We start from the raw sequence: 25,974 nt of genomic DNA, 5'->3' as shown, positions 1-25,974 counted from the left end.
TACCCTTAGCGTATTCAATTCTTTGATGTGTTTAACGGCTACAAATAACGCGTAAGCCTCGGCTGTAAAAATGCTTGTGCTGGCGGACAGAACGCCGGCATCCGAGAAGGATGGGCCGACCGCCGCATAGGACACGCCAGTATGGGACTTGGATGCATCAGTATAATATTCTGGACAGTCATATTTATGTTGCAGCTCTAAGAAGTACATCCGAATGTGTATGGGGGAGGCATGCTTTGTGACAGCTACGAAAGATGTGTCACAGTCTATGACCTGCCACTGCCATGGCGGGAGCCGCAGAGCGGGGGGGCTGAGGTGGTATACAAGCAGTGGGACATCTGTTTCTTCAGCTAGGTCTCTGACACTCAGCGAGAAAGGGCATGCCATTGCGGGTCGATTGTAAAAAAACCTGAGAGCTGGACAGGTCTTCGATGGTGGAATATGCGGTTGCTCACTGTTCGCATTTACTTTAAGGAAATATATGAAGGAAGAATATGTTTTCTGCAGATGGAGTGACCACTCGTCCGATTCTACATAAAGGCTTTCAACTGGGCTTGTTCTAAAGGTGCCTGTGGACAGGCGGATGCCTTGATGAACAGGGTCCAACACTTTCAGAGCGCTTTTCAGAGCAACATTTTCAGAGGCAGAGTGATAGACTATTGCCCCATACTTAAGGCGTGAGCGTATAATACCCCTGTCACACGGGCACTTAAATGTGGTGCATTATATGCACCACATTTCTTGCGGATTTTCATTCTAACTATTGTTCTATACGTGCCTTGTAATTCTAGAAAGATTCGGAGTAGTGTGAGGAGCTCGATATGTGTTTGAAATGTGTGCCAAGAAAGTTGGCTTAATCCTCCAAGCTTTCCCCGAGGCTATTTACTAGTGGAAGGGAATACGTTTGTTGGCCCTTAATTTTCTTTACCCGATTCCACACTTTTCCCTCATCTGTGTACGAGTTGATACTCGATATAAACTTTGTCCAGCTCTCTCATCTAGCTTGTCGACGCGTTCTCCTTGCCTGCGATTTGACCCGCTTGAAATTTTTCAGGTTTTCTGCTGCAGGGGAATGGTGAAGCAATGCCCATGCTTTGTTCTGAGTGGTCCGTGCTTTCCTGCATGCGTCGTTCCACCATGGGACTCGCCGTATAGAAGACATGCCGCTCGTTTTGGCAATACATTTAGATGCGACATCAAGTATAAAAGCTGCAAAATACGTGACAGCCTCATTTATGGTCAGGGCAGACAGCTCAGTCCATGTCATGTGTGTAAGAGTTCTATACCCTTCCCAATCAGCTGAGTCAATCTTCCATTGAGGAACCTGCGGGGTAATTGACCTTTGTTCAGCGCACTCAGGATGATTGGAAAGTGGTCACCTCCCATAAGGGTTTTTAAGAACGTTCCACTTAAAACAGGTAAAAGGGACGGTGATGAAATGCTAAGATCTATGGAGGAGTATGAGTTGTTTGCAAGGCTAAAATACGTAGGCTCCTTTATATTTAAAAGACATAAACTAGAAGAGAAAAAGAGCTGCTCAATGAGACGTCCTCGCGCATCACAGTGAGCATCGCCTCACAGGACATTGTGTGCATTAAAATCACCTAGAACCAAAAACGGCTCTGGGAGTTCATCTATTAATGATTCCAGATCACGTCTGTGTAGCTGTTGATGTGGTGGTATGTACACAGAACATATGGTAATCAGTTTATTAAAAAGTACAGCTCGAATGGCCACTGCCTCAAGGGCCGTTTGGAGCTTCAAGTGCTGGCATGCTATACTTCTATAATGGCCACGCCACCAGATGACAGCATCCTCCCGGTCTTTTCGGGAAATATTATATTGCTGTAGGAAGACCTTGTGCTTAGGAGTTAAGTGCGTTTCTTGCACACATAGATAGCACTTTCGCGTTAAACTTACTCAGAAGTTCTTGGACGTCATCTAAATTTCTAAGTATTCCCCTTACGTTCCACTGAATGATTTTTCCGTAGTGGAAAAAGAAAAAAGGGAAAAAGTGCTGTGTGCACAGAAGACGGAGATTAGCTCGTTTTACAGGGCCTTTGTCAGGCCCTGTAATCGGCGTTCTGTCCTTTTTGGAGCGATCGAGAGAAGCTCGCCGCTCCTTCGGCGCTTCCTGCGCCGTTTGGCTTGAACTGGTGTCCATAGCCTCTTGCGAGACACTGGACGCCCGCTCTAAAAACCGATCTGTGCGTCACTTAGACTTCGCCTCGATCAACGAAGTCTTTGTCCCCACCGAGCTGGGGGTCGATGAAGCCCCCTTGGCCTCGTGATTGCCCTGGCTGCTGCCAGAGCTTGTAGAGGTCACTGGTGTGGACAGGCTGAATGTGGGCAGGGCAGCGCTGGCTGCTCCCGCCATAGGGGCTTGTGGCATTGGCCTCGGCACGCTAGGCGCGGTCCGGGCAACTGCCAAGGGCCTTTGTGGTGCCGCCCCTCGTTGCACCACTTCGGCAAAAGGTGTTTTTAGTGCCAATGATAACGACACCCGTTGTGTTGCTTCCCTGAATGTGATATTTTACTTAACTTTTATAGTTATTTCTTTTTCTCTTTTCCAGGCTGGGCACGCTCTGGAGTATGCGGGGTGACTACCTTCGCAGTTAGCACAGAGGACCTCGTCATGACTACATTCATCAGCACTGTGGCCGGTTGTGCCACACTTAGCACACATTAGCTGTCCTCGGCAGCTCTGGAATGCATGACCAAATCACTGGCATTTTAAACAACGCCTCGGGTTTGGAATGAAGGGTCGGACATGGAGTTTTACATAGCCAGTTTAGACATTCTCAGGTGGGTGGGTGGGTTGAGTTGAAGGTGAGTATCAAGTGCTTTGTTGCTATTTCATTGTTGTTACGTCCGATTTTGATGCGCTGGACATGTATTACACTTTGGTCTTTCCATCTATCAAAGAGCTCTTCTTCACTCAGTGTCGTCAAATTTTCGTCCGATACCACGCCCTTCACTGTATTCATGGTAGGGTGTGCGCTCACAGAGACGGGGATGTTACCAAAGGCTACGAGGTGCGAGAGTTTATTGTACTGTTCCTTGTCTTTTAATTCGAGAAGCAGATCTCCACTTACCGTCTTCGTGGCTTTATAACCGGTTCCAATGGTCTTTCTGAAGCACTTGGCCACAAGGAAGGGCGAGATTGCTCTAGCTATGGTAGATGATTGTTCGCAGTGGAGGACATGGTATTTTGGGAAAGTTTCTCTGTTTTGGGGCCAAAGTAGTGAAGTTTCGTCAGTGCGTACCCTTTTCGAAGCACGATCAGTTAAAGAGGGGGTCGAGGATCCCATAGGAAAATGTGTATTTTTCGGTAACGGCGCTATCCACCCACCACGGAGTCCAACGAGGGGACGTGGCAGAGCATTTCTGCACAACACCAGCAGTACGCAGTTACTATAACCCAATATGGTTTACCCTAGTTTGGATGGGCACACAAGGTTAGCCCTTGCCGCCAGGAAAAACAGAAGTAAATTGAAGAGAGGAGAGATCAGGAAAGATTGAAAGTAAGAGGGAAAGACGAAGATGAAGAGAGGCAGAGACAGGAAAAGGCGACTGCCGGTTTCCCCTGGGTGGGTCAGCCCAGGGGTGCCGTCTACATGAAGCCGGGGCCAAAGGGGTGTGTTGCCTCCGCCGGGGGGCCTTAAAGGTCCAATCACCCGACGTCGGCTCAACCCCTCGGATCCCCTTTACCCCGGACATGGCAAAGCCACGCACGGCTAGGCGTGGGAGGGAGCCGAAACTCCCCCCTCCCCCCCCCCCGTTCGCTCGGGTCTGTGGTGTTGCTACACACCAAACGCCTACTTGCGCAGGCGCCCCTGCGGGGCCCCGGACCCAGCATTCCCGACCAGGATGTGTAACTCCTGCACGAGGGACTCCACGCCCGATCTTACCTTTGTTAAAAATGTTGAATCTGCTACTTGGCACGAATTGTACGTGGATCTGGGTAGTGACCATAATGTCCTAGCTACCCATATCAGTGTAAAGGGCGAGCCCGTAAGAGAGTTTAGTTTCACAGATTGGGATTACTTCCGGCATATCAGAAAAAAATGCCCGCAAGTTGGAGACTCAACCCCTAGCCTGGATCAATGGGCCGAACAGCTCAAGGGAGACGTTGGTGAGGTGACAAAAAAGATACACACGAATTTTGAAAAGGATAGGATGGACAGTTGCCTTGCGCACCTCCTAGAGGCCAAGAAATCATTTCTCAATAAGTGGAAGCGGCAGAGGCTCAATCGTTGGCTTCGCGAGAAAATTGCAAAACTTAACCGAACCATCGAGGACCACTGCCAGACGCTCTCTAGGCAGCAGTGGGATGAGGTGTGCAATTCTGTTGATGGCTAATTGAGAATAGGAGAGAAATGAATTTGCTAAAGCACCTTTTGAACAAGTCACATTCAAAGAGTAATCAAAGGCAAGACATTGCAAAACTCATACACGCCGCCAGACAGTTTGATTCTGAAGACGCTATACCGGATGGTTTGGCTCACAGATATTTACCCATGGGCTCCTCAAGCTGTTCAGACTACTCGCCTTACACTGAACCCCCATGCACTGAGCCCGGAGAGCCCTTGTCCACCAGCGACGCTTGGGAAGTTCTTCAAAACCTTAATGAACGATCAGCTCCGGGGCCTGCTCAAACATCAAATCAGACATCAAGCTGCTCAAACATCAAACCATAGACGTGAACACAAGCGACGTAACAGGCATCCTGGGTCTTGACTTGGAAACAGCGTTTGACATCATCTCTCACACGCACATCTTAAACTCCATTTCGGAGCTTGGACTGGGTGAAAAGCCTTTCACAGATACATCAGCTCTTTTTCGAATCCAGAAAGGCCACGTTCAATATCTGAGACCTCATAAAATCGACCCTATAAATCTGGCGATCGTCATCATCCAAGCTGCTAGCTTCAAGGCAGTCATCTGCGAGCTGTTCAACAACAGCATTGATGACTCTGCCTTCCCCTTACTCAGCAACAGATTTTACTGGCATTGAAGCGAAGGCTACAGAGCCAAATCACATGCATCTTATCGCCATGAAACGTAGTTACGCAAAAGTACACACATTTTCAAAGTGAAATATAAAAGTTCCTTTTTTATTTTCTATGTGGAACAGTTCGAAACAGGATGCAGTGCACAGCAACAAGACAGTTGTATTTATTTACCTTAACGGGGTTTCCGACACGTGAAAAGCCCTGTATCGTCGTCTTTTTACGAATACCTCAAAGACTAAGCGGCGCCCGAGTCTGCGTATACATCAAACGCTGATGGTGTGCCTCCTGCCACTTCTCATCGAGATTACGAGATGCATTACGAGATGCGCGTAAATTGAATTACTTCATGTAGGGCTACATGGGCAGAAATCTCCGTCCCCGTAGCATTCCTTTCAAGGACAAGAAAAGTTTTTGCCGAGTATAGTCGCCTCTTTCCTGACATGGTGCATGTATGGCTTCGTAGATGTGAACACTCCACAAGCGTGCTCAAGAGTGCCACAAACAACAAACAAGGACATAGTACGCACTCGGGGATGCTGCCTGCCCTGCCTGCCCTGCCTGCCTGCCCTGCCTGCCCTGCCTGCCCTGTCTGCCCTGCCTGCGTCCGTCCGTGTCTGTGTCTGTCCGTCCATCTGTCTGTCCGTCTACCTGTCTGCCTGTCTGATTGTCTGTCCGTGTGTCTGTCTGCCTGTCTACGACAACGGTCATGGACAAACAGACGGGGTGGCTACAACAACGGAGGGAGGATTGAATCGCAGCATAAGTGCATGAGGCTCGCTGCGACGCCATGTTCTCAAAGTATTCTGATAGTGAAAGGTGCAAAGCGCTTACATTTAAATCCGATCCAAGCCACCTCGTAGCTATTTAAATCCATCCGTTTTGGACGATTCTTCAGACCGTTCCTTCTCCTCCGCATGTGAAACGGAGGAAAACTGACGCGCGACACCTTGGCTCACGTGACATAGAAGGTCACGGCATTCGTCACGGCTCAAATGAGCCAATCCCGTGCGACTCGATGGAGCGAAACGCCTCTGTCCGTCACGTGACGCTCTGTCACGGCATTTCCCCCGGCTCAAATGTGCCAATCACGAGTGACTCGATAGAATAGACCGCCTCCGTCCGTATTTGGAACGCATATAAAATTGCACCACTAGTTCACGCTGTGCATGAAAGATGGCCTTCCAAAATCTCACACCCACAACGAAGCACCCAGCACCCAAATTTGGTTCCAACCCAAATTTGGTTCCACGTATGCTGCTCTTGATTAAGCTCGCCAGTGCGATTTAATTTGCACCCGTTATCAAGTTTTCTAGGACAAAGTGCCCGATGCAGCACGCTAAGTTGCAAGACTGCAGGCAAGGCCTAAGGAGTACTAACTGCAAAACCTCTTCATAGTGGTTACAGATGTGCAGTATCGTCCCGAGTCAACAAAATGCTCTGCACTATTTACATTTTAAAAGGGATAGATAGTACAGAGAAACCTTTCAATTATGAATGCACAGCCTCGCATCGTTTACGAAAACGAGAGTGTACATGTGCAAAATTCGAGTTCGGGTTTGCGGTCAGCATGGGTTTCGACATCGCGCATACAGCAAGCAGAAATTCAGTTGCCATGCTGCAAAGAAATCTGGCACATAAGTGAGGAGCTTTGAAATGCAAGTCGGCAACTTTCTGCAAGGTTAATTTTTTTTTTTTGCTGCATTCTTTTTCTCGGCAGAGTACTTTCACAACAAACCTTAGGTTTTGTACAGTTGAAAACTTAAGGCAATAATTTACTGAATTCTCAATCAATTCTCTCAATTCTCTGCTGCCGGTCCAACACGTCTTGCACATCAGGGCTCTCTAAATATCAAAGTGTACATGTTTGCCTTCAGCGACTTGCATTGTAAGTAAATGGTTTATGATGCAACGGAAAAGTGGTGCGGCTACCAGTGTGCAAGCGCATTCGTTTTCCTTGATCTACACATACAACCACGGCAGCATGGTGCATGCACATGAGGACAGATACATGCGAGTATGCTTCAGCCTCGAGAGACTGTGGTTTCATTTTTAAACTATGAAAACACACTGTTTGGTGTAGAATAGTGGAAATAAGCAGGCTGTAGCACTATCGATCATTCAGCACAGCTGTCACATCACTGCCTTCTCTCACAGCCCTTGCGCTAGATGGCAAATGAGCTGTAGCACTTGACGCATTATCGATAACAGATTTCTATTAAGAAAAACTATAGAATACCATTGAATGTTCAGGTATCTCTAGCAAACACATGAAAAGTGAAGCAACATCACTGCAAAATAAACAAAATAATTTAAAAACAATATGAAAGAATACGTACGGAGAGTCCTGTACAGATGACTCCGAGCTGCAATGGCGAGACCCACACCAGCGCGACGACGGCCGCCCTAAGAAAAAGTAAGACCGCAAGTTCAAGTTGCTAAGCTACACTGAATGACGAGAATGCTTTGACGACATGTAAAAAAAAACGCATTACATGATGTCCAAGCAGCCCACTTTTCTATTGTTTGAAGAGGTCAATTTCTTTGTTACTATACAGGCGACACCTTAGGTGCATTAGAGTTGCTGACCACAGGTGCCGTGTCTCTGCCTTGCTATTCCAGGAGAAAGCGAACAAAGAAAGGCAAGAAAGAAAAAAGGTCGTGAGTATGTTCTACACTAGACTGTACAGACACAAGCAACACTGTAGTATAGACCACAAATGATGCTAGTAATTGTCTACAGACATAGCTTACAGCTACTAATGCACCATTCTAAAAAAATTATCAGTGAATTAACAAGGCACAGATACAGCCATAGTCTTCATGAGGCAAGCCGTCCTCATCGAAGTTGCTAGTTGCACCCAGACCACTGGTGGCACAGTGTTCTTTGCACGGCAGCCATAACGCATAAGAAGGATCTGCAGCAATGGTGAATACACAGTGAAATTTCAATGCAACAAATCGCAAAGAACCGCTAAATATTATCCTTTATTGTGAAGTCTTTTTAAAGAAAGTAATAAAAATTTGCACAAAAAAAGTAAACATTAACTCATGAGCCGCATACCCATGCTGTGTATACATTATCGAGCAACCACATTATGCTCAAATAAGTGCGAAAAAACGAACTCGAAGTAATACAGAACCAGTACACATTTATTTGAAAAAGAGGGCAGTCTATCTTGCCGTGAGCAGCTCGACTGCTGGAAAATAAACTATTACGGTAAGCAGGCGCGTCCTTCTTGCGCACTGCGAAATGTTAGCAGTGTCACGCAGTTTATTCACATACAGACCTACTGGAAGGCCGAGGAACACCAGAAGAGCGAGGAACGCCAACAGGCCGAAAATACAAAACAAACGCAAGCTCGGGTCGCGCGTGCACAACGCTGTGGCTTGCCATTTCATGCTGCTTCGTCGTCGTTCGCATAGTTCCCTACCCTGGCCCCCGGTGAATAGCGTAGCCAACCTGGCGACTTAAGGCGTAGTCACTGTAGCAGGGTCGTAATACGGCTTCAGGCGACTCACATGCACAATTTCTCGGCCACGACGGCGTAAGTCATGAGACTGTGTCAATGGCTCAATCTCATAATTGACGGGTGACGTACGGGCGAGAATGCGGTAGGGCCCGTGGTATCGTGCCAGTAATTTCGACGAAAGGCCAGGAGTGCTCGGTGGAACCCAGAGCCAAACGAGAGCACCAGTCGTGAAAGTAGAGAGATGTCGATCGGTGTCAAGCCGTAGCTTCTGGTGGCCTTGGTCCTCGGTTGTCAGAGAACGGGCCAATCGTCTGCAATCTTCTGCGTACCTGGCAACATCAGAAATTGCAGTGTACTCAGAGGAGTCGGGCGTGTATGGGAGGATAGTGTCCAGCGTGCACGATGGTTCGCGTCCGTACAACAGAAAGAAAGGGGAGAATCCTGTTGTCGCGTGCGTAGCGGTGTTATACGCATACTTGACGAATGGAAGGACAGTGTCCCGATTGGTCTGGTCTGAAGCTGTGTACATCGTCAACATATCACCGAGAGTGCGATTAAATCGTTCTGTGAGGCCATTCGTCTGCGGGTAATATGCTGTCGTCAGGCGATGAACCATGTTGCACTGAGCGAGCAACGCTTGAATGGCGTCAGACAAGAAAACAAGGCCCCGGTTGCTCAAAAGTTCGCGGGGAGCACCATGGCGAAGAACAAAGTTGCACGAGATGAAAAACGCAACTTCTCTCGCGGTTGCTGCGGGTAGTGCTGCTGTCTCCGCGTAACGCGTGAGGTGGTCCACGCCGACAATTATCCACCTATTTCCAGAAGACGACGTGGGAAGTGGTCCGTATAAGTCGATACCGACGCGGTCAAACGGACGCGCTGGACACGGCAGAGGCTGAAGTGTACCGGCAGGGCGCTGAGGTGGGACTTTACGTTGCAGGCATGCAGTACAAGCACGTACGTACTTGCGGACAAATGTGTACATGCCGCGCCAGTAGTACCGCTGACGTAGACGGTTGTACGTTTTGAGAGCGCCAGCGTGAGCGCTTTGCGGGTCGTTGTGGAAAGCAGTACAGATTTCCGAGCGCATGTGGTTGGGTATCACTAACAGCCACTTCCTACCTTCAGACGTGTAATTCCGCCGATAGAGCAGGTCGTCTCGAATAGCGAAATGTGTGGCTTGACGGCGGATAGTTCTTGACACTGAATTAGCTAACGGATCAGTCAAAAAGGCGAGGTGTTGGGAAATCCACACATCTTTGCGTTGTTCCGATGCCATGTCTGAAGTCGATTGGTGTTATGACAGCTGAAGAAGGTGACGAGGAGGCTGGGTCAGCCGGTAGCGGCGAGCGGGATAGCGCATCAGCGTCGGAGTGCTTGCGGCCGGATCGGTATACAACACGAATGTCGTATTCCTGTAGGCGAAGCGCCCAACGACCAAGGCGCCCCGACGGGTCTTTGAGCGATGATAGCCAGCATAGAGCGTGGTGGTCCGTGACAACTTCGAAAGGGCGGCCATAAAGGTATGGGTGGAACTTCGTCAAAGCCCAGACAATTGCGAGGCACTTTTTCTCCGTGACGGAATAATTACACTCGGCTTTCTTGAGGGTTCGACTCGCGTAAGCGACCACGTATTCTTGGTACCCTGGTTTTCGTTGAGCCAACACAGCACCAAGACCGACGCCACTGGCGTCGGTGTGGACCTCCGTAGGCGCATCAGGGTCAAAATGACGTACAATTGGAGGTGATAATAATAACCGCCGAAGCGTGGTGAAGGATTCGTCGCACTCTTTTGACCAAGCAGAAATGCCTTTGGAAGTTGTCAACAGGTTGGTAAGAGGTGCGATGATGGAAGAGAAGTTGCGCACAAATCGACGAAAGTATGAGCAGCACAGGCTGATAAAACTTCGAAGCGTCTTGATGGAATTGGGCTTCGGATAGTCGGCCACGGCGCGGAGTTTCGCCGGATCCGGGAGAACACCCTCTTTGCAGACAACGTGACCCAGTATAGTGAGCTGACGTGCGGCAAAATGGCACTTCTTGATGTTAAGTTGAAGGCCAGCAGAGGTGAGACGTGAGAATAGCACGAAGACGAACAAGGTGAGTGGAAAAGTCGCGGGAAAAAACGACGATATCGTCTAGGTAGCAAAGGCATGTGTTCCACTTGTAGCCGCGAAGTATGGTGTCCATCATCCGTTCGAAGGTAGCTGGGGCGTTGCAGAGTCCAAACGGACTGACGTTAAACTCATACAGCCCATCAGGTGTTACAAATGCAGTCTTCGATCGGTCAGGATCAGCCATTGGAACTTGCCAATATCCTGAGCGTAAATCTAAGGAGGAGAAATATTCTGCCCCTTGCAAGCAATCGAGAGCGTCGTCGATGGGTGGCAACGGGTACACATCCTTCCGAGTTATCTTATTGAGCCGGCGGTAGTCTACACAGAATCGGATAGACCCATCCTTTTTGCGCATAAGTACAACAGGGGACGACCAAGGGCTCTGCGATGGCTGGATGAGACCACGCTTGAGCATATCGTCGACTTGTTCGTTGATAATACGGCGCTCTTCCGCTGAAACTCGATATGGTCGTTGGCGTAAGGGAGCATGAGTACCGGTGTCAATATTATGCGTGATGTTCGCTGTGCGACCCAAAGATGGTTGAGCGCAATCGAAGACAGAACGGAACTCTCGAAGAAGGGACAAGAGTTCGCTTCTTTGTGTCGGCGATAGCTCAGCGGCAACAGAGGGCTGGAATGAGTCTGGCGCGGGCAGTGTGGCCACAGGTGGCGTCATAGCATTGAGCTGGAGGTGAGGTGCGTGTTCGGCGAACTCTAGAGGGCGCAAGAGGTCAACGTCTTGTATGTTACCCAAACATTCTCAGCGAAGTAAGGTAACTGGCGACGATAGCGAGTTCGCGACGAGCATGGCGGTAGCACCGGATTCCACGGTGAGTACGGCAAAGGGCAGGTGTAGGCTACGGCGGCGGGTAAATACGTCAGACGAAGTGAACAAAACAGTTCCGGCAGGAGCAGCCGTACAGGTCAGGGCTACAAGGGCGGATGTTCTCGGTGCTATTTCAGTGTCTGCAACAACGACAAGTTTGTAAGCTTCAGAAAGAGAATCCACCGAACAAGAGGTTGGCAGCGGTGTAAGGGCAACTTCTGCACGTGAGAATCTATGATGGCCCGATGACGCGAAAGAAAGTCCCATCCAAGAATGACTTCGTGGGAGCAGGATGCCAGCACAAAAAATTCAATGGCATAAAGTTCACCTTGGATAATGACACGTGCAGTGCACACAGCTGTAGGTTCTATGCACTGCGAGTTGACCATGTGGAGCCTCAGGCTCGAAAGAGGCGTCGTCACCTTTTTCAACTTGCGGCATAAGGTCTCACAGATTATGGAAACGGCGGCCCCTGTGTCGATAAGCGCTTGTGCGGCGGCCCCCTCAACATTGACGTCAATAACGTTTTGCGGCGAGAAAGATGGAGGCCTTAAGCAGTTCGAATTGTATGCAGCTGTTGCCTCCGGAGCTGCAGCGATCAGTTTCCCTCTTCCATAGCAGGTCGGCGACGCATAGGTGACAGGGAGCGTCGTCGTGGCGATGGTGACCGATGGTTTGCGAAGGGTCGAGGACCGTCAGTGGTGTACCTTGAAGGCGTCATAGACGACGACGCCATTGGCCTGCCCACGGCGTCGACTGGAGGGGGATCTCGGCGACAGTGGCGGGCGACGTGTCCAGCGATACCACAGGCGAAACAGATGGGCCTATTATCCGTTGTCCTCCAAGCTTCTGGGCGACGGTAAAATGGAGCTGAAGATCTCGCGTAGGGATACAGCGCCGCAATTGGGGTTGTAGGCAGGACATAGGGTGGCGTGGCAGGTTGAGCATACGGCATACGCTGTTGCGTAGGCCGAGCAGCGACGGCGGCGTACGTGAGAGGCGTTGTGACTGGTGGTTGCTTATGCACCGGCGGAAGGGCTTCAGCGACTTGGGTCCGAATGATGTGTTGGAGGTCCGGTGCCAAAGCTTGCGTGAGCTCATGTGTCAGTGGCAGCAGTGACAGCTGGCGCGCTACCTCTTCGCGGACGAAGTCCTTGATTGTCAAAAGCAGCGGCTGCTGGTCGGTAGGATGGGCAGCTAGGTGCAAGCTTGCGAGCGTGTCTGGCATCGTGAGGGCTTGACGAGCAATTGCGCGCTGCCTACGCAATTCATCGAAGCTTTGACAGAGGGAAACGAGGACAGCAATGGTGGGGGGATTTCTCGCGAGCAACATCTGAAAGGCGTTGTCGTCAATGCCTTTCAATATGTGCCTGATTTTTTCTTCCTCAGGCATGATAGAGTTGATGCGGTTGCATAGATGCAACACATCTTCAATGTAGCCTGTGTAGGTCTCGCCTGGTTGCTGCGCACGGTGACGTAAACGGTGCTCGGCTTTAAGCTTGCGTGCCGCAGGTCGTCCAAAGACGTCCGTAATAGCCGTCTTGAATGCAGACCACGTAGTAATGTCAGCTGCGTGGTTATTAAACCACAGTTGCGCGGTGTCCGCAAGGTAGAATGTGACGTAGCCCAGCTTACTTGGGTCGTCCCATTTGTTACTTGCGCCGACTTTGTCGTACCTCGCCAGCCAATCTTCGACGTCCGACTCAGTGGAGCCCGTGAAGATAGGAGGGTCTCGTTGAGGATACACGGCACCACAAGTGACATGGACGGTCGAAGGTCCCACGCGGAGAGGCGTCTCGGTGGCCATGTTCGTGTCACGTAGAGGGGGAAGCTTACGGGAGCGAAGTTCCAGGTTTGTACGCGAGTCCACACACCTCCACCAGATGTCACACAGTTTATTCACGTACAGACCTACTGGAAGGCCGAGGAACGCCAAAAGAGCGAGGAACGCCAACAAGCCGAAAATACAAAACAAACGCAAGCTCGGGTCGCGCGTGCACCAACGCTGTGGCTTGCCGTTTCATGCTGCTTCGTCGTCGTTCACATAGTTCCCTACAGCAGTTAATACGAATTCTTCACGTTGGTTTGCGTGCACTGTTTCAACGTCGTCTTTACTCTCGTCGCAGTTTCCTTACCACAATGGATGATACGGATCTTATCGGTCATTAGCTAAGCTCACATGCACGCTTTGTTGAAGCACTGTAGGTTGTGTGAGCGTTAGTACGGCATGAGCGAGTTATTATCAGAGACTTCAACCAATAGGTCTCTCGTATTGCATTTTTCACCGTCTAAGCATTCCTCTCGTGCCGTTTCCGTAGCTCATCTTGAATGTTCAACCACCAACAAAAAGGCTAGAAACCAGCCCGCATGTCAAGCTGCCTCACAAAAGCAAGGATGACGGGGCAAAGGCTAACTTGAAAAGCAAGTTCCAGACGATGATGACAACAGGGCTATCGCACAATTGAATAGTGCAGGCAAAGAGAAATATGTCAGCATTCTCATCATGACAAGATTGGCAGCTACGGAGCTGGGCATAATGTTTACAGCCGTGAATAGCTTCTTAATGTCGTCATTCATTATTTTGGAGTGTTCTGAAAATGTAAGGGAGATAAAATTCGATAAATTATTCTGAAACATGCAATATTCTGAAATTTGTAGTAGTGAAACATTTTTACAATAAGACAATGGACATTTGGAGGGGAATTTTCGAAAAAAAACATATTGAGGATTGCTATAACAAGATTCGACTGCATAGTGTAGTACTTTCGAAGAAGTGCTAAAGGTTGATAATTTGAACAACCATGAAAAAAAGAAGAGTGAAATGAACAATCCACAAAATGAAAGTAAGCTCATGCTACGCAGACAAATAACAAAGGAGTAAGGTAGATCCCCACCAAGGAGCCTTTGCAACAAGGTAATCAAGCCTGCCTCCCAACACACAAACAGCAGTATACAAAAATTCAAAAGCTCAGTTATTACGAAGTTTTATAAGATGTCCATGTGCAATACAGTAAATTGACAATGAAAAGTGGCAAAGGACTTCATACTTTAGTCAACAGATGATTCATTGGCACAGTCATTTCCCTTCTTCCTTGTGTAATGTGTTTTGCAAATTTTACTTGCTCTATTATCGCAGCAGCAGCTCAATATCTTCTTATTTTCCAGCATTGGTTTACACTTGCACTCTGAGCACTGGGTGGGTAGGTGCCCATTTGTATGTGTTTCTTTTACTGAGAAATGATGTTCACACGTGCACATGTTGCACATCTTTCCATTTGTACCACACAACTTTAGCCACATGACAAATGTATTTCATATACCCCTCCAGCACTGCATTCTGCATATGATTTCGTGTAGTGCTTCTTGCACCCTGTTTTCGTGCCACCTATGAATGTGCATAAGACTGCAAGCTCCTTAAGCATCAAAAACTTCACCTCAACTCCATGTCGTTTCCCAACCTTCTTGTGGTGGTACAGCATTGTATACACATGGGCCACAACTATATATGTCTTATCGATCTTCACCCTTCGAGAAGGAACATTAGAGTTTCTGGCCTTCGACAAAGCCCCTGCACCCTCGTAGCACAAGCACAGCCAAGCTTTTTGAACTGGGCATGCGCAAAGGGGCATTGTCTAATACTGCTACAACAAAATTTTCGCCACGATGAATAATTTGCGATTCCCTGTCAGCTGCCCATCAAGTACACAGTTCGCCGGTGTGCCGCCGGGCTGGTGGGCTCGGCAGCACACCGGCGATGGGTCATCCTAACCCGCTCGACTTCTTCGCTACGCAGTTCTTCGTGCTGCCCTGGATCCTGATGCTACTGCAGAACTTCGACTAGCCTACCCGGTCTCCATTACCATGCGGCGCTGACCACCTGCCTGTGAACGCGTCACCTCGCCATGACGGGGAGCGCCAGCCCGGCCTGTACTGTGCACTGGAATGCGCGCATCACCGCCAAACGCTCTCACTACGGTTGCCTCGTGGTCATCAGCTGGCATCTTGGATTTCGGGCACGCTATCTTCCGACAGCGCCACCGTTCCTTGGAGCACCAATATAAACCCTGGGCAGACGCTCACTGTGCCTAGAGGGCTCGGCGGCACACCGGCGATGGGTCATCCTAACCCGCTTGACTTCACTACGCAGGTAACGAATTACCACTGCCTTTACGCTAAGCGAACTGGATGCCGATCATTACTTGTTCTGCTGAGCCCACGGCGCTCCATCTCTGTAGTTCTCGATTGTGCCAAAATGCTGTTGAAATTGTTATTAGCAGGTGATATTGAGACTAATCCTGGACCTAGGAATGAACACTGTGTGGTGTCTAGTGACATGCTTGATATACTGAAGACGTTGCAATCTGGGCAGTCGGCCATGCTTTAGCAGTTAGGTTCAATCGGATCAACCCTTGATGAACATGAAAAAACGTTCAATGACCTCAGCTCGCAATTGACCAAAATAGAATCCGACTTACTATCACTTTCAAATGTTCAGTCTCAATTTGAAATCATTGAAAGTGTTGCCACTAACAGCGCTGCTCGGGTAACTAGGCTGTCTGACCGGATTAGCCACATGGAAAGCACATCCCGAAGGCGCAACCTGATCTTTTACGGGTTCAGTGATGTGCGAAACGAGGCGTGGCATGTTAGTGAATAACTGGTTACTGATCTCTGTCACAAAAGCCTGGGCATGACTATTCGAAGTCGTGACATAGAACGTGCCCATAGACTGAGCTTATCGTGAGGGGAAATGGCGACCGATAATAGTAAAATTTGCCCACTTCAAGGATAAAGAAGCACTCCTTTCGTCTAGCAGTAAACTGAAAGGCTCAGATTACGGCATCAGTGAAGACTTTGCCCCGGAAATTCGTGTAGCCAGAAGGCGCCTTATCGAATTTGGAAAAGCACAGCACTCCCCGTTTAAGCTCCGTTATGACAAGCTTATCTGTGGCAGAAAAACGTATGTTTTTGATCAGGCTAAGCCGTTGGTTGTCGAACCTCAGGCCTAGCAACGGGCACAAAAGCCACGAAGACCGAATCAGAGTGTTAAGCATGATCTCTCACTGCTTCACACTAACATTTGCAGCTTGATGCCAAAACGCGATCCGTTATGCACCTTGATCTCTTCTTCTAGCAACGTCATTCTGTTGACGGAAACGTGGCTAACCTCTAACATACTTGATTCCGAGATTCTTCCTGATCTGCCAGATTTTGATATCTTTCGCAAGAACCACTTTGATGATAACCGTGGGGGCGGTGTGGCGATTGCCACACATCGCTTGCTTAAGTGCTCTGCTGTAAATGTTAAAAATTCTCTGGAAATGGTTTGGACGTGCTGCCATGCCCCTTCACCGCACATGTTAATCGGCTGTTGCCACCGTTCACCATGTGCCGATAGCTCCTTTCTTTCGTCTTTTCAGGAAGCATTGTTAGAACTAACAACAACGTATCCCAACACTCCCGTCTTATTATTCGGTGATTTCAATTTTTCTTCAATAGATTGGAGTAATGTTGCGTCATGTCTTGCACAAAATAACATGGCTGCAGAATTTGTAAACATAAGTTTGCTTTTTCGCCTCTCACAGCTGGTCAATAAACCTACCCGAGTAACCCAACACTCATCAACAGTCTTGGACCTCCTTTTCACGTCACACCCCGATAATGTGCCCCCCCCCCCCCCCCCTTCTTATGTATATCCATGGTTTTCCTGACCACAACGTCATTCATGCAACATTTCCTTGCAACATCTTAAAAAGCAAGAAATCTAAAAAAGTACTCACGCTATACGACAAAGCCGATTATTCCAGCATCAACCGTGAACTTTCCGTTTTTCACGAGAAACTTGCCCTTACATATCGGCAGCATTCAACCGAGAGCATTTGGATACTATTCAAAGCCAAAATGCTGCGTTTAATGAATCTTTACATCCCAACTATCGCTATAAATGAATAAGCCCGTTCCCCCTGGTTTAACAAGTCTTTGAAAGACCTAAGTAATAAAAAAGCGATTATTTTGAAATGCTAAACGAACTGGTTCATCCTCGGCCTGGCAAAAGCATAATAGGGACGTTAAAGAATACAACGCAGTAAAAGCACGCGCCAAGCGTGACTACTATTCGACTACCATACCAAATATGCTGCAGTCTAACCCGCGCTGTTTTTGGAAAGCGATTAAGCCTGATATTAAAAGTACTATTTCACTATGTGATAACATGGGGACACCCATTGCCGATTCCGAAGTTGCCGACGCACTGAATCTAGCGTTTTGTTCAGTGTTCACAAAAGCAAGTACAGATGCATTACCACACTTTCCATATTTAAATTTTCCTCCAATGGGGGGTATTGAATTCAGGGCAGAGGGCATTGTCAAGGTCATTGACTCCCTGAAGTGCTCTTCATCTTGCGGTATTGATGGAATCAACGCGAAAGCACTAAAAAGTACTAAATATGCGTGCAGTGCGATTGTTTGTATTATCTTTCAGCACTCACTTGACACAGGTACAGTGCCAGATGATTGGAGGACAGGGAAGGTCATTCCAGGCTTCAAAAAAGGTGACCGGTCTTCCCCTGGAAACTACCGTTCCATTTCCCTCACCAGCATATGCTCCAAGATCATGGAACACGTCATCTACTCTTAAGGGGAGATGCGAGTCGAAAAATCGCATTTTTAGCAAAATTTCTCGCATTTCCGATTTTTATTGCATTGTAATCTTCAAACCTTCTTTCATCTGTGAAAATTTCAAAACTAAATTCTAACCGCAAAATGCAAAAAAATGTGTATGAAGGCATCGCGGTGGCTCTAAATTTCGTGAATTTGCACCGATATTGGCCATCTTTGACTGCGCGCTGCTCCCCGTCGCAGTGCCGCCCGCCATCGCAATCGGTTGGGAAAGTTGCGTCCAGCCTTCTTCGTACAGCTCCGACGACCGCCAGTTTCGTTTGTGGGCAAAAAAACAAAAAATGAGGCCTTTTTATCACGTGGTTTGAGCGGTTTGAAACGCGCGGCACCCTAAGCCGCATCGCCATTGGCTACCGAGTCATTGTCAGCTGTGTTGGTGGCGGCCATCGGCATTCGGTCCGTCTGCTTTTCTGCGCGTCTACGCATACTTCCGCGATGACAAGCCCTAAAAAGTGCAACGTGAGATCGCAGAAGTTTCGAACGAAGCACAAGTTCAAGGGAAGGCGGCGTAAAGCGCCCCGAACGACGGCGACGAACGAGAACGCGCCTACGTGTGCTAGGCCTGACGGCGGCATCGACGAGTGCGCGAGCGACAGTGGCTGCGATGAAGGGATTGACGCTGCGCTTTCTTTCATCAGTGCTTCGGAAAAGAAGCTCGGCTTCTTCGAAAAAGACGAAAGACAGCGCGATGAGGTTCGTGCAACGACAGTTTTGTGCGACACCCTCTTGCTGACGGCACTTGTGGCAGGTGCGGCATGCCCTGCTTGAGGTATTCAAAAACTTGCCGTTCGGGAGCCGGCAGAAAAGCGCAAGGGACTTTCGTCGCTCCTCGAACTTCATTGCGAAAACAGCGAATGCTCAGCGACTGTTCTTTTGTGCTCCTATACGTCACTGCGTGTTACGGCGGACGGCAGCAGCCGAGTGAGCCAACGGTACGACAGTGGGAGCTCCCGAGATAGTTTCGCTGTAAATGTGAAGGCGGTGGTAGCTGCACGCAATGTCGGCATCGGTCATGAGCAATTGTCGAGATTTTGCTCCATTATTGGACTCCCAAAGCCAATGCACCACCGAGGATTTTTTTCGATAGCAAAGAAGGTGCACACCGCTGCCATGGCAGCTGTGAGTGAAAACTTGCGCCGATCCAGAGAGTTGACGAAAGAAGTAGCAGGCGAAACTGATGTGGCTGTTATGTTCGACGGCACTTGGCAGAAGACGGGCCACAAAAGCCACAACGGGATTGGCGCAGTTATCTCCTTAGATACTGACCTCTGCTTAGACTTCGAGGTCATATCAAATTACTGCCTGACATGCAGTAGGCACAAGGATATGGGCCCAGACGAGGAACTGTGGCAGGCATTTCGAGGCCCAGTCTGTGAAAACAATGCAGACTGTTCCTCCCATGCCATGGAAACGGAGGCTGCGATGCGCATTTCGCAGAGAACATTGACTTATGACACGCCACTGCATTTCATGACATTCTTGAGTGACTGTGACAGCAAAGCATATAGTGCAGTTGCAGGGTCAAAAGTCTATGGTGCTGTCAATATAGAAAAAGAAGACTGCACTAATCATGTGGCCAAGAGACTTGGCACCGCGCTACGGAAGCTGCATGTGCCATTACCACGAGGGCAGAAAATGAAAGAGCCAGCCATGCAGAAGCTCCAAACATACTATCAGATTGCCATAACAAGCAACAGGGGGAGTGTACGGGATATGTACACTACAGTATGGGCTTCGTACTTCCACTCATGCTCTACTGACAATGCTGGCAGCCACAAGTTTTGCCCTGCAGGAACAGAATCGTGGTGCAAACATCAACGCGCTGAAGCACTTGGTGAACCTGCACCACGTCACACACCTCTCCTGACAAAAGCACAGGGATTGGCTGTTTTGCCCATTTATAAGCGGCTAACGGATGAGAAGCTCCTTGCTCGATGCATCAAAGGGAAAACCCAGAACACATTGGAATCCCTGAACAGCAAAATTTGGCTACTTTGTCCCAAGACTAAGTTTGTCTCCCGAACGGTTGTCGAGACTGCCGCAGCTATGGCAATCCTGTGGTTCAACAAGGGTCATGCTACTTTCGAGCACATCCTGGAAGAGCTCAACATACTGCCATCTAGAGATCTAGTTACTTTCAGTGATTCCCGCGATGCGAGGCGCATCAAGAGAATGTCCGAGCGTCTGACAGCAGAAGCAAGGGCCCACCGTCGTCGTGGAGTGAAAAGGGCACGGCTAGAGGAGAGTGCTCGCAAGGACCGTGAGGGCACAATCTAAGCTGCAGGACAGTTCTAGTAACTTGCAGTGCTTTTCAAAGTTCTGTTGAACATTATGGCCAAAGATTATGCGCTTCTAACAACTCTGATAAAAAAAAGGTTTCAAACTTTCAAATGCGTTTTTCTCCTTTTCCAGTTTTGTGTGATCTGTGCTTCTTATATACGCTATTTCGTATACTTAGAATTGACATACCTCTATGAAATTTTGCACATAGCATGAGGGCCCATAGAGTGCAAGTATCTATTCAGATTGTCAGTGCTGCTTGATTATGTTTTTCAAAAGTTACACAACATTGAAAGCCCTTGGCAACTAGAGCCATAGTAAATTTTTCTATTTTATTATTGTATTTCACCTTTTTACACACAAAATTAATATAGTTTTTTGCACTCTACAGTTCCAAAGAATCATAGTCAGCTATATCTGCATGCTTTATCTCAAATTTTTATAGGTCAGAATTGTTGCATAGCAATGGCCATAATTTTGCAGTATCCGACCTGCAGAAAGAAAACCAAGCAATCTACATGAAAATAAATGACATATTTGCAAAGAGGAGAAAAAACTATTAGCATGCCAAATTGTGTTAAATTCAGACTCTTATTAAAGAAAATCGTTTTGAGTAGCATCTACCCTCAACACCAAGAAATGTACCTTTGCTAGCGAGACAATCAAGGTTCTCTGCCCCTTTGTCAGCAAAGGAATTCGGCCCGACCCCGAGAAGCTTGCCGCTGTCCTCGATTTTCCTCGTCCACTACGTCAAAAGGACCTGCGCAGCTTTCTTGGGTTATCTTCTTACTTCCAGCGCTTCATACGTGGTTTCGCGGAACTTGCGTCTCCGCTCCATCAACTCCTCGCAACGAACGTCCCCTTCATTTTGTCCGAAGACTGCGAAAGCGCTTTCACGGCATTGAAGCAAGCCCTCACATCGGATCCGGTACTGTGCCACTTCGATTCCACCGCACCCACCATCTTTCACACCGACGCAAGTGGTCATGGCCTTGGTGCGGTACTCTTGCAGCGTGACAAAAACTCCCGCGAACGCGTCGTTGCTTATGCAAGTAGTGCTCTTACCGCGCCAGAAAAGAACTACACTATCACCGAGCAGGAGTGCCTTACTGTTGTTTGTGCAGTGCAAAGATTCCGACCATATCTTCACGGCCGTCATTTTACCGCCGTGACCGACCATAATGCCCTATGCTGGTTTTCATCGCTGAAAAACTTATCGGGTCGCCTTGGTCGCTTCGCTTGCAGGAGCATGATTTCGATGTCGCCTACAGATCTGGGAAGAAGCATCAAGATGCTGATGCTCTATCGCGCCGTCTTTTGCCCAGCGGAAGCAATTCACCATCGATACTCCAAAACGACAGCACCTCTCCAATCGCAGCGCTAAGTTCATCACCTGCCACCCTATCCGTCCTTGTTTCACAACAACGTGTCGACCCATACTGCCACACCATTGTTAACCGCTTGCCCGGCTCTACTACTCTTCCAAACGCCAGACTCCGTCGACAACTTGAGCAATTTAAGCTCGTCGGTGATGCTTTATGTCGCTACATTTACCACATCGATGGCAACAAGTGTGTACCAGTCATCCCACGTTCTCTGCAACGTGAAGTTCTGGAAGCTGTCATGATGATCCAACCGCTGCTCATCTAGGCTACCACAAGACTTACGACAAAATTCGAAGTCGTTGTTTTTGGCCTGGCCTCTCTTGAGCCGTCGCTAAGTACGTCGCCTCCTGTGTCCATTGCCAACGGCGAAAACGACCGACAACTGCTCCGGCTGGCTTAATGCAACCTCTTCCTTGTCCCGCCTCACCTTTTGTAGTCGTTGGAATCGACTTGTATGGCCCTCTTCCTATATCATCCAATGGGAATTGCTGGATTGTCACGGCAGTCGACCACTTTACCCGCTACGCAGAAACAGCTTCCATACCATCTGGGACTGCCACTGAGATCGCCGATTTCTTTCTTCGCCATATCTTTTTGCGTCATGGAGCTCCACGCATTCTCCTCAGTGATCGTGGCAAAGTCTTCCTATCTTCCATTGTCGAGCAAGTTTTGCGTGCCTCGAACACTGTTCACAAGACCACTTCTAGCTACCACCCGCAGACCAACGGATTGAACGGTTTCATCGGACCCTATCGGACATGATCGCCATGTACATTCACCCCAACCACACGAACTGGGATGCAATTCTACCCTTCGTGACATTCGCCTATAATACGGCTGCTCAACGCACTACCGGCTTTTCTCCATTTTTTCTCGTCCATGGTCACTCGCCGAGTTCGCTCTGGATGTCTCTTTCCTTTCGGCCCCTGCCCTCTCCACGGCTCCTTTCTCTGAAGAATTCCTATCTCGTCTCGCACACTGCCGTCACCAGGCCCGTGTTAACACCGGCCTCTCTCAAGACACTCGAAAATCTCGCTACGACTCGTCTCGCCGTGTTGCGAGTTTTTCCCCTGGTGACGAAGTTCTTCTATGGACTCCACTACGCGTCCCCGGCCTATGCGACAAATTCATCAGGCGCTTCATTGGGCCATACACGGTGGTCGAACAGACATCTCCTGTCAATTACCGCGTTTCTCCTCTTAGCGCCAGTCCTGATCATCGTTGCCGAGGAACAGAGATAGTGCACGTATCTCGTTTAAAGCATTATGCGCGATGCATTTCATAATACTGTCAAGCGACCAGGCAGCCGCTTTCACCGCGCGAGGGAATTAGTGTGAGCGCAACAAGCGAATGACTCTTTATTCTCTTTGTAATTATCATCACCTGTACATCTTTATCTAAAAATATCATCACCAGCATGATTTAGCTCGAGCCTGGCCGAATAAACCGGTTCCTCAGAATATTACTAGGTATTACGAAATTGGAATGTGACGATTGTTCAGCTGTGAAGGGACTAACTTTCACTTAGAAACAGGCCGTATTTCAGCTTGTTCGAGCTGCAATAAAGCCTGCAGCTGACAATATGCAGCTCGAATCAGGCTTATTGTCTGCTTTGCTGCTAGGAGGTGTGCTCCATGTCGGCGAGTTACAAGTTGGCCGACAGCCTGCAACACTGCGCTGGAACCACCAGCTACTGGTTCCATCAGCTGCTGGTTCTATCAGCTGCTGGTTTCAACACCTGCTGGAACCACCAGCTACTGGTTCTATCAGCTGCTGGTTTCAACACCTGCTGGAACCACCAGCTACTGGTTCTATCAGCTGCTGGTTTCAACACCTGCTGGAACCACCAGCTACTGGTTCTATCAGCTGCTGGTTTCAACACCTGCTGGAACCACCAGCTACTGGTTCCATCAGCTGCTGGTTTCAACACCCACTGCAACCACCAGCTACTGGTTCCATCACCTGCTGGTTCCATTACCTCCTGGGAATGTGCTAATAGACCAGCACTGCTGGAAGCAATAGCCAATCAGCAGGAAAGTTTCACCTGGGTCCTGATGGTATGTGAAGCTCTGCAGGTGGTAACTGTCCAGAAGCTTCAACCAACCATTACAGCAGAAATATTTGCATCACCGTACGAGACGCTTGCTGCGATTTCTAACCAAAATACAGCTGCTTGCACTAGTTCTGAAAAAGCTTGACAAGTTTTTAGAGCACGAAATTGGATGACATCAGAGCAAAAGCTCATTTATTTAAATTCAAAACGTGCTTCAGTGTTCCTCAAAAGCGAGCAGCCATTCTGATTACTTGCACTGCGAAACATTTCAGCCGGTCATCGCTAGGAACATGGTTGACCAGAACGAATGTTATACGAAAGATGTCCTCTCACCATGAGGCGGTCCCTGGCTGCGACGCTGGCCAGGACTGGCTGCCTCGGGATCCTCGGCGGGCTTGGCCTGCTCGGGGGGGCTCTCCAGGCGCCTCCTCTTGCCACTGCTGCTCTCCCTGGCCTCAAGCTTTCGCTTCTCAGCCAGGTGCTGCCCCTGCAAGAGCTGCCGGGCATGGCTTCGCAGGAAATAGCGAGGCAGCTCGCTTCCTGCATCAGCCTGGCCCACCGCTGGAGCCTTGGCTGCTCGAGCGTTCACAGGGGCAGCGCTGTGGGAAATGAATGTGCACATTTTTCTTTTTCTGCTTAACTCCGCTTGAGCAAGTGAAACTGCAATGGCAGAATTTTGCTCTTTATAAACAGGCTCTCTCTCTTGCACTGGGTTTACTTAGCGATAAAAGATAACAAGTTTAAGGTCCGACCCAGGTAAATGACCAGCTTTAGAAAAGTACAGACGTAACATTTTCTGGAAGGAGCAAGTTTAGCACAATTATGCTACCATGGCTACCATGGTAGCTAAGTTCCTACCACACAGACTAAAACAGCATCGACATAAAAATGCCGAATGTTTTTCGATTTGAAAACAAGGATTGCGTCAGCTGCCCACTGCTGATGCAGAGTGCAAATGACTTCATTGCGGTGGCAGTCCTCTTGTGAGAACCGATCTACTTAAATGGGAGGCTACCCGGGATACCTAACTTCTACGAGCTAAGCTCCCTAAGGCGTGGGTCTGTCCATTCCTTGTATGTACCTGACCGCCTATAGTTCCACCTTTGCAAACTGCCCACTACTTCGTACTTGCAAAGATCCCACAACACCCCATCACCAATCGACCACTTCATCAACCATGAATCCGTTATAATGAAGGCGGAACAAAAGCGACATATAGCTACCACTTACAAATATTAAAATTTTCTGTATAAACATATACAGTGTTTGTCACGTCTTTTATGATGTAGTGGGCGATATTGGCGGATGGTTCATGGTTTAGCGAAGAAACCCTCCAGTACTTCACCCCACTCATCATTCACTCCTTGGATATGCGGTGATTTTTTTATTTGCTAAGATATCTTTATAAAGCTTTTGGGGTATGTTCATACATTAACACTAAAGAAAGTACACATTTTCATAAAATTCTGTTCATCGGTTGTAGAGTTACTGAAGTCTAGCCCAATGGTTCACAAGTGTGCCTGATAAAAAGCCGGCACAAATCCCTTAATGTAACAGCTTGCAAACTGGGCAAGTTTTGTGCTTTTTTACAATAAAACGTGACTGCAGATGCACTGCCATGGTCATATATAAGAACACAGCAATGTGCAACTTTAATATTGCTAACATCACACTGTGGTCCCAAACTCTAGACTCTAAAACACGGACACAAGCAGCGAAATCAGTAAAGTCTATGTTGCACAAAAAATTACGACGACTGTGGCTCGCCGTATACCTGAGCTCTGATTGGAAAAAAAAAAAAGACTGAAAAGCTTTCTATCAGTGTTCCTCGGCAATTAAGCCAACACTGAAGAGACTCCTTGCAGCAGGAATTCTGTCGTGGAGAGCATGCCACTCATCATTGCTGATGACTAATGCGCATGCCTCAAACCCAACAACACCTCGCCCCCACTATACATGAAAAAAGCTTTTATGTAGACAGGGCCACACACAACCTCGTGCCCACGAGTTGCCATTGATGGATTCATTAAGAGCGTCCTGTTGTGCTTTCCTAATTTGTATCTGCCAGCCCTATGATCACCTTTCCATTCAATCAGTGGGAATCCCAAAATGTGCTTACGGTGAGAAAAACTGTCTTGGCACTGACTGGG

At 48.5% G+C, this 25,974-nt stretch overlaps 1 protein-coding gene across 11 annotated transcripts in view; it reads right to left on the bottom strand.

Moving 5' to 3' along the window:
• The window catches only part of LOC142785024 (uncharacterized), a 424,940-nt gene that overhangs the window by 368,842 nt on the left and 30,124 nt on the right, over positions 1-25,974 (bottom strand). For all 11 annotated transcript variants that reach the window (XM_075883440.1, XM_075883442.1, XM_075883443.1 and 8 more), the window contains exons 3-4: positions 24,158-24,423; positions 7,352-7,418 (exon numbers count right to left, since the gene is read on the bottom strand). In XM_075883440.1, the coding sequence (XP_075739555.1) occupies positions 7,352-7,418; positions 24,158-24,423 (333 nt within the window). The remainder of the gene's footprint in view (positions 1-7,351; positions 7,419-24,157; positions 24,424-25,974) is intronic.

Source organism: Rhipicephalus microplus, unplaced genomic scaffold, assembly GCF_043290135.1.
Source record: "Rhipicephalus microplus isolate Deutch F79 unplaced genomic scaffold, USDA_Rmic scaffold_17, whole genome shotgun sequence".
Taxonomy (NCBI): domain Eukaryota; kingdom Metazoa; phylum Arthropoda; class Arachnida; order Ixodida; family Ixodidae; genus Rhipicephalus; species Rhipicephalus microplus.
Note: the sequence above shows the minus strand (reverse complement) of the source record. Positions and strands in the feature narration are given on the sequence as shown.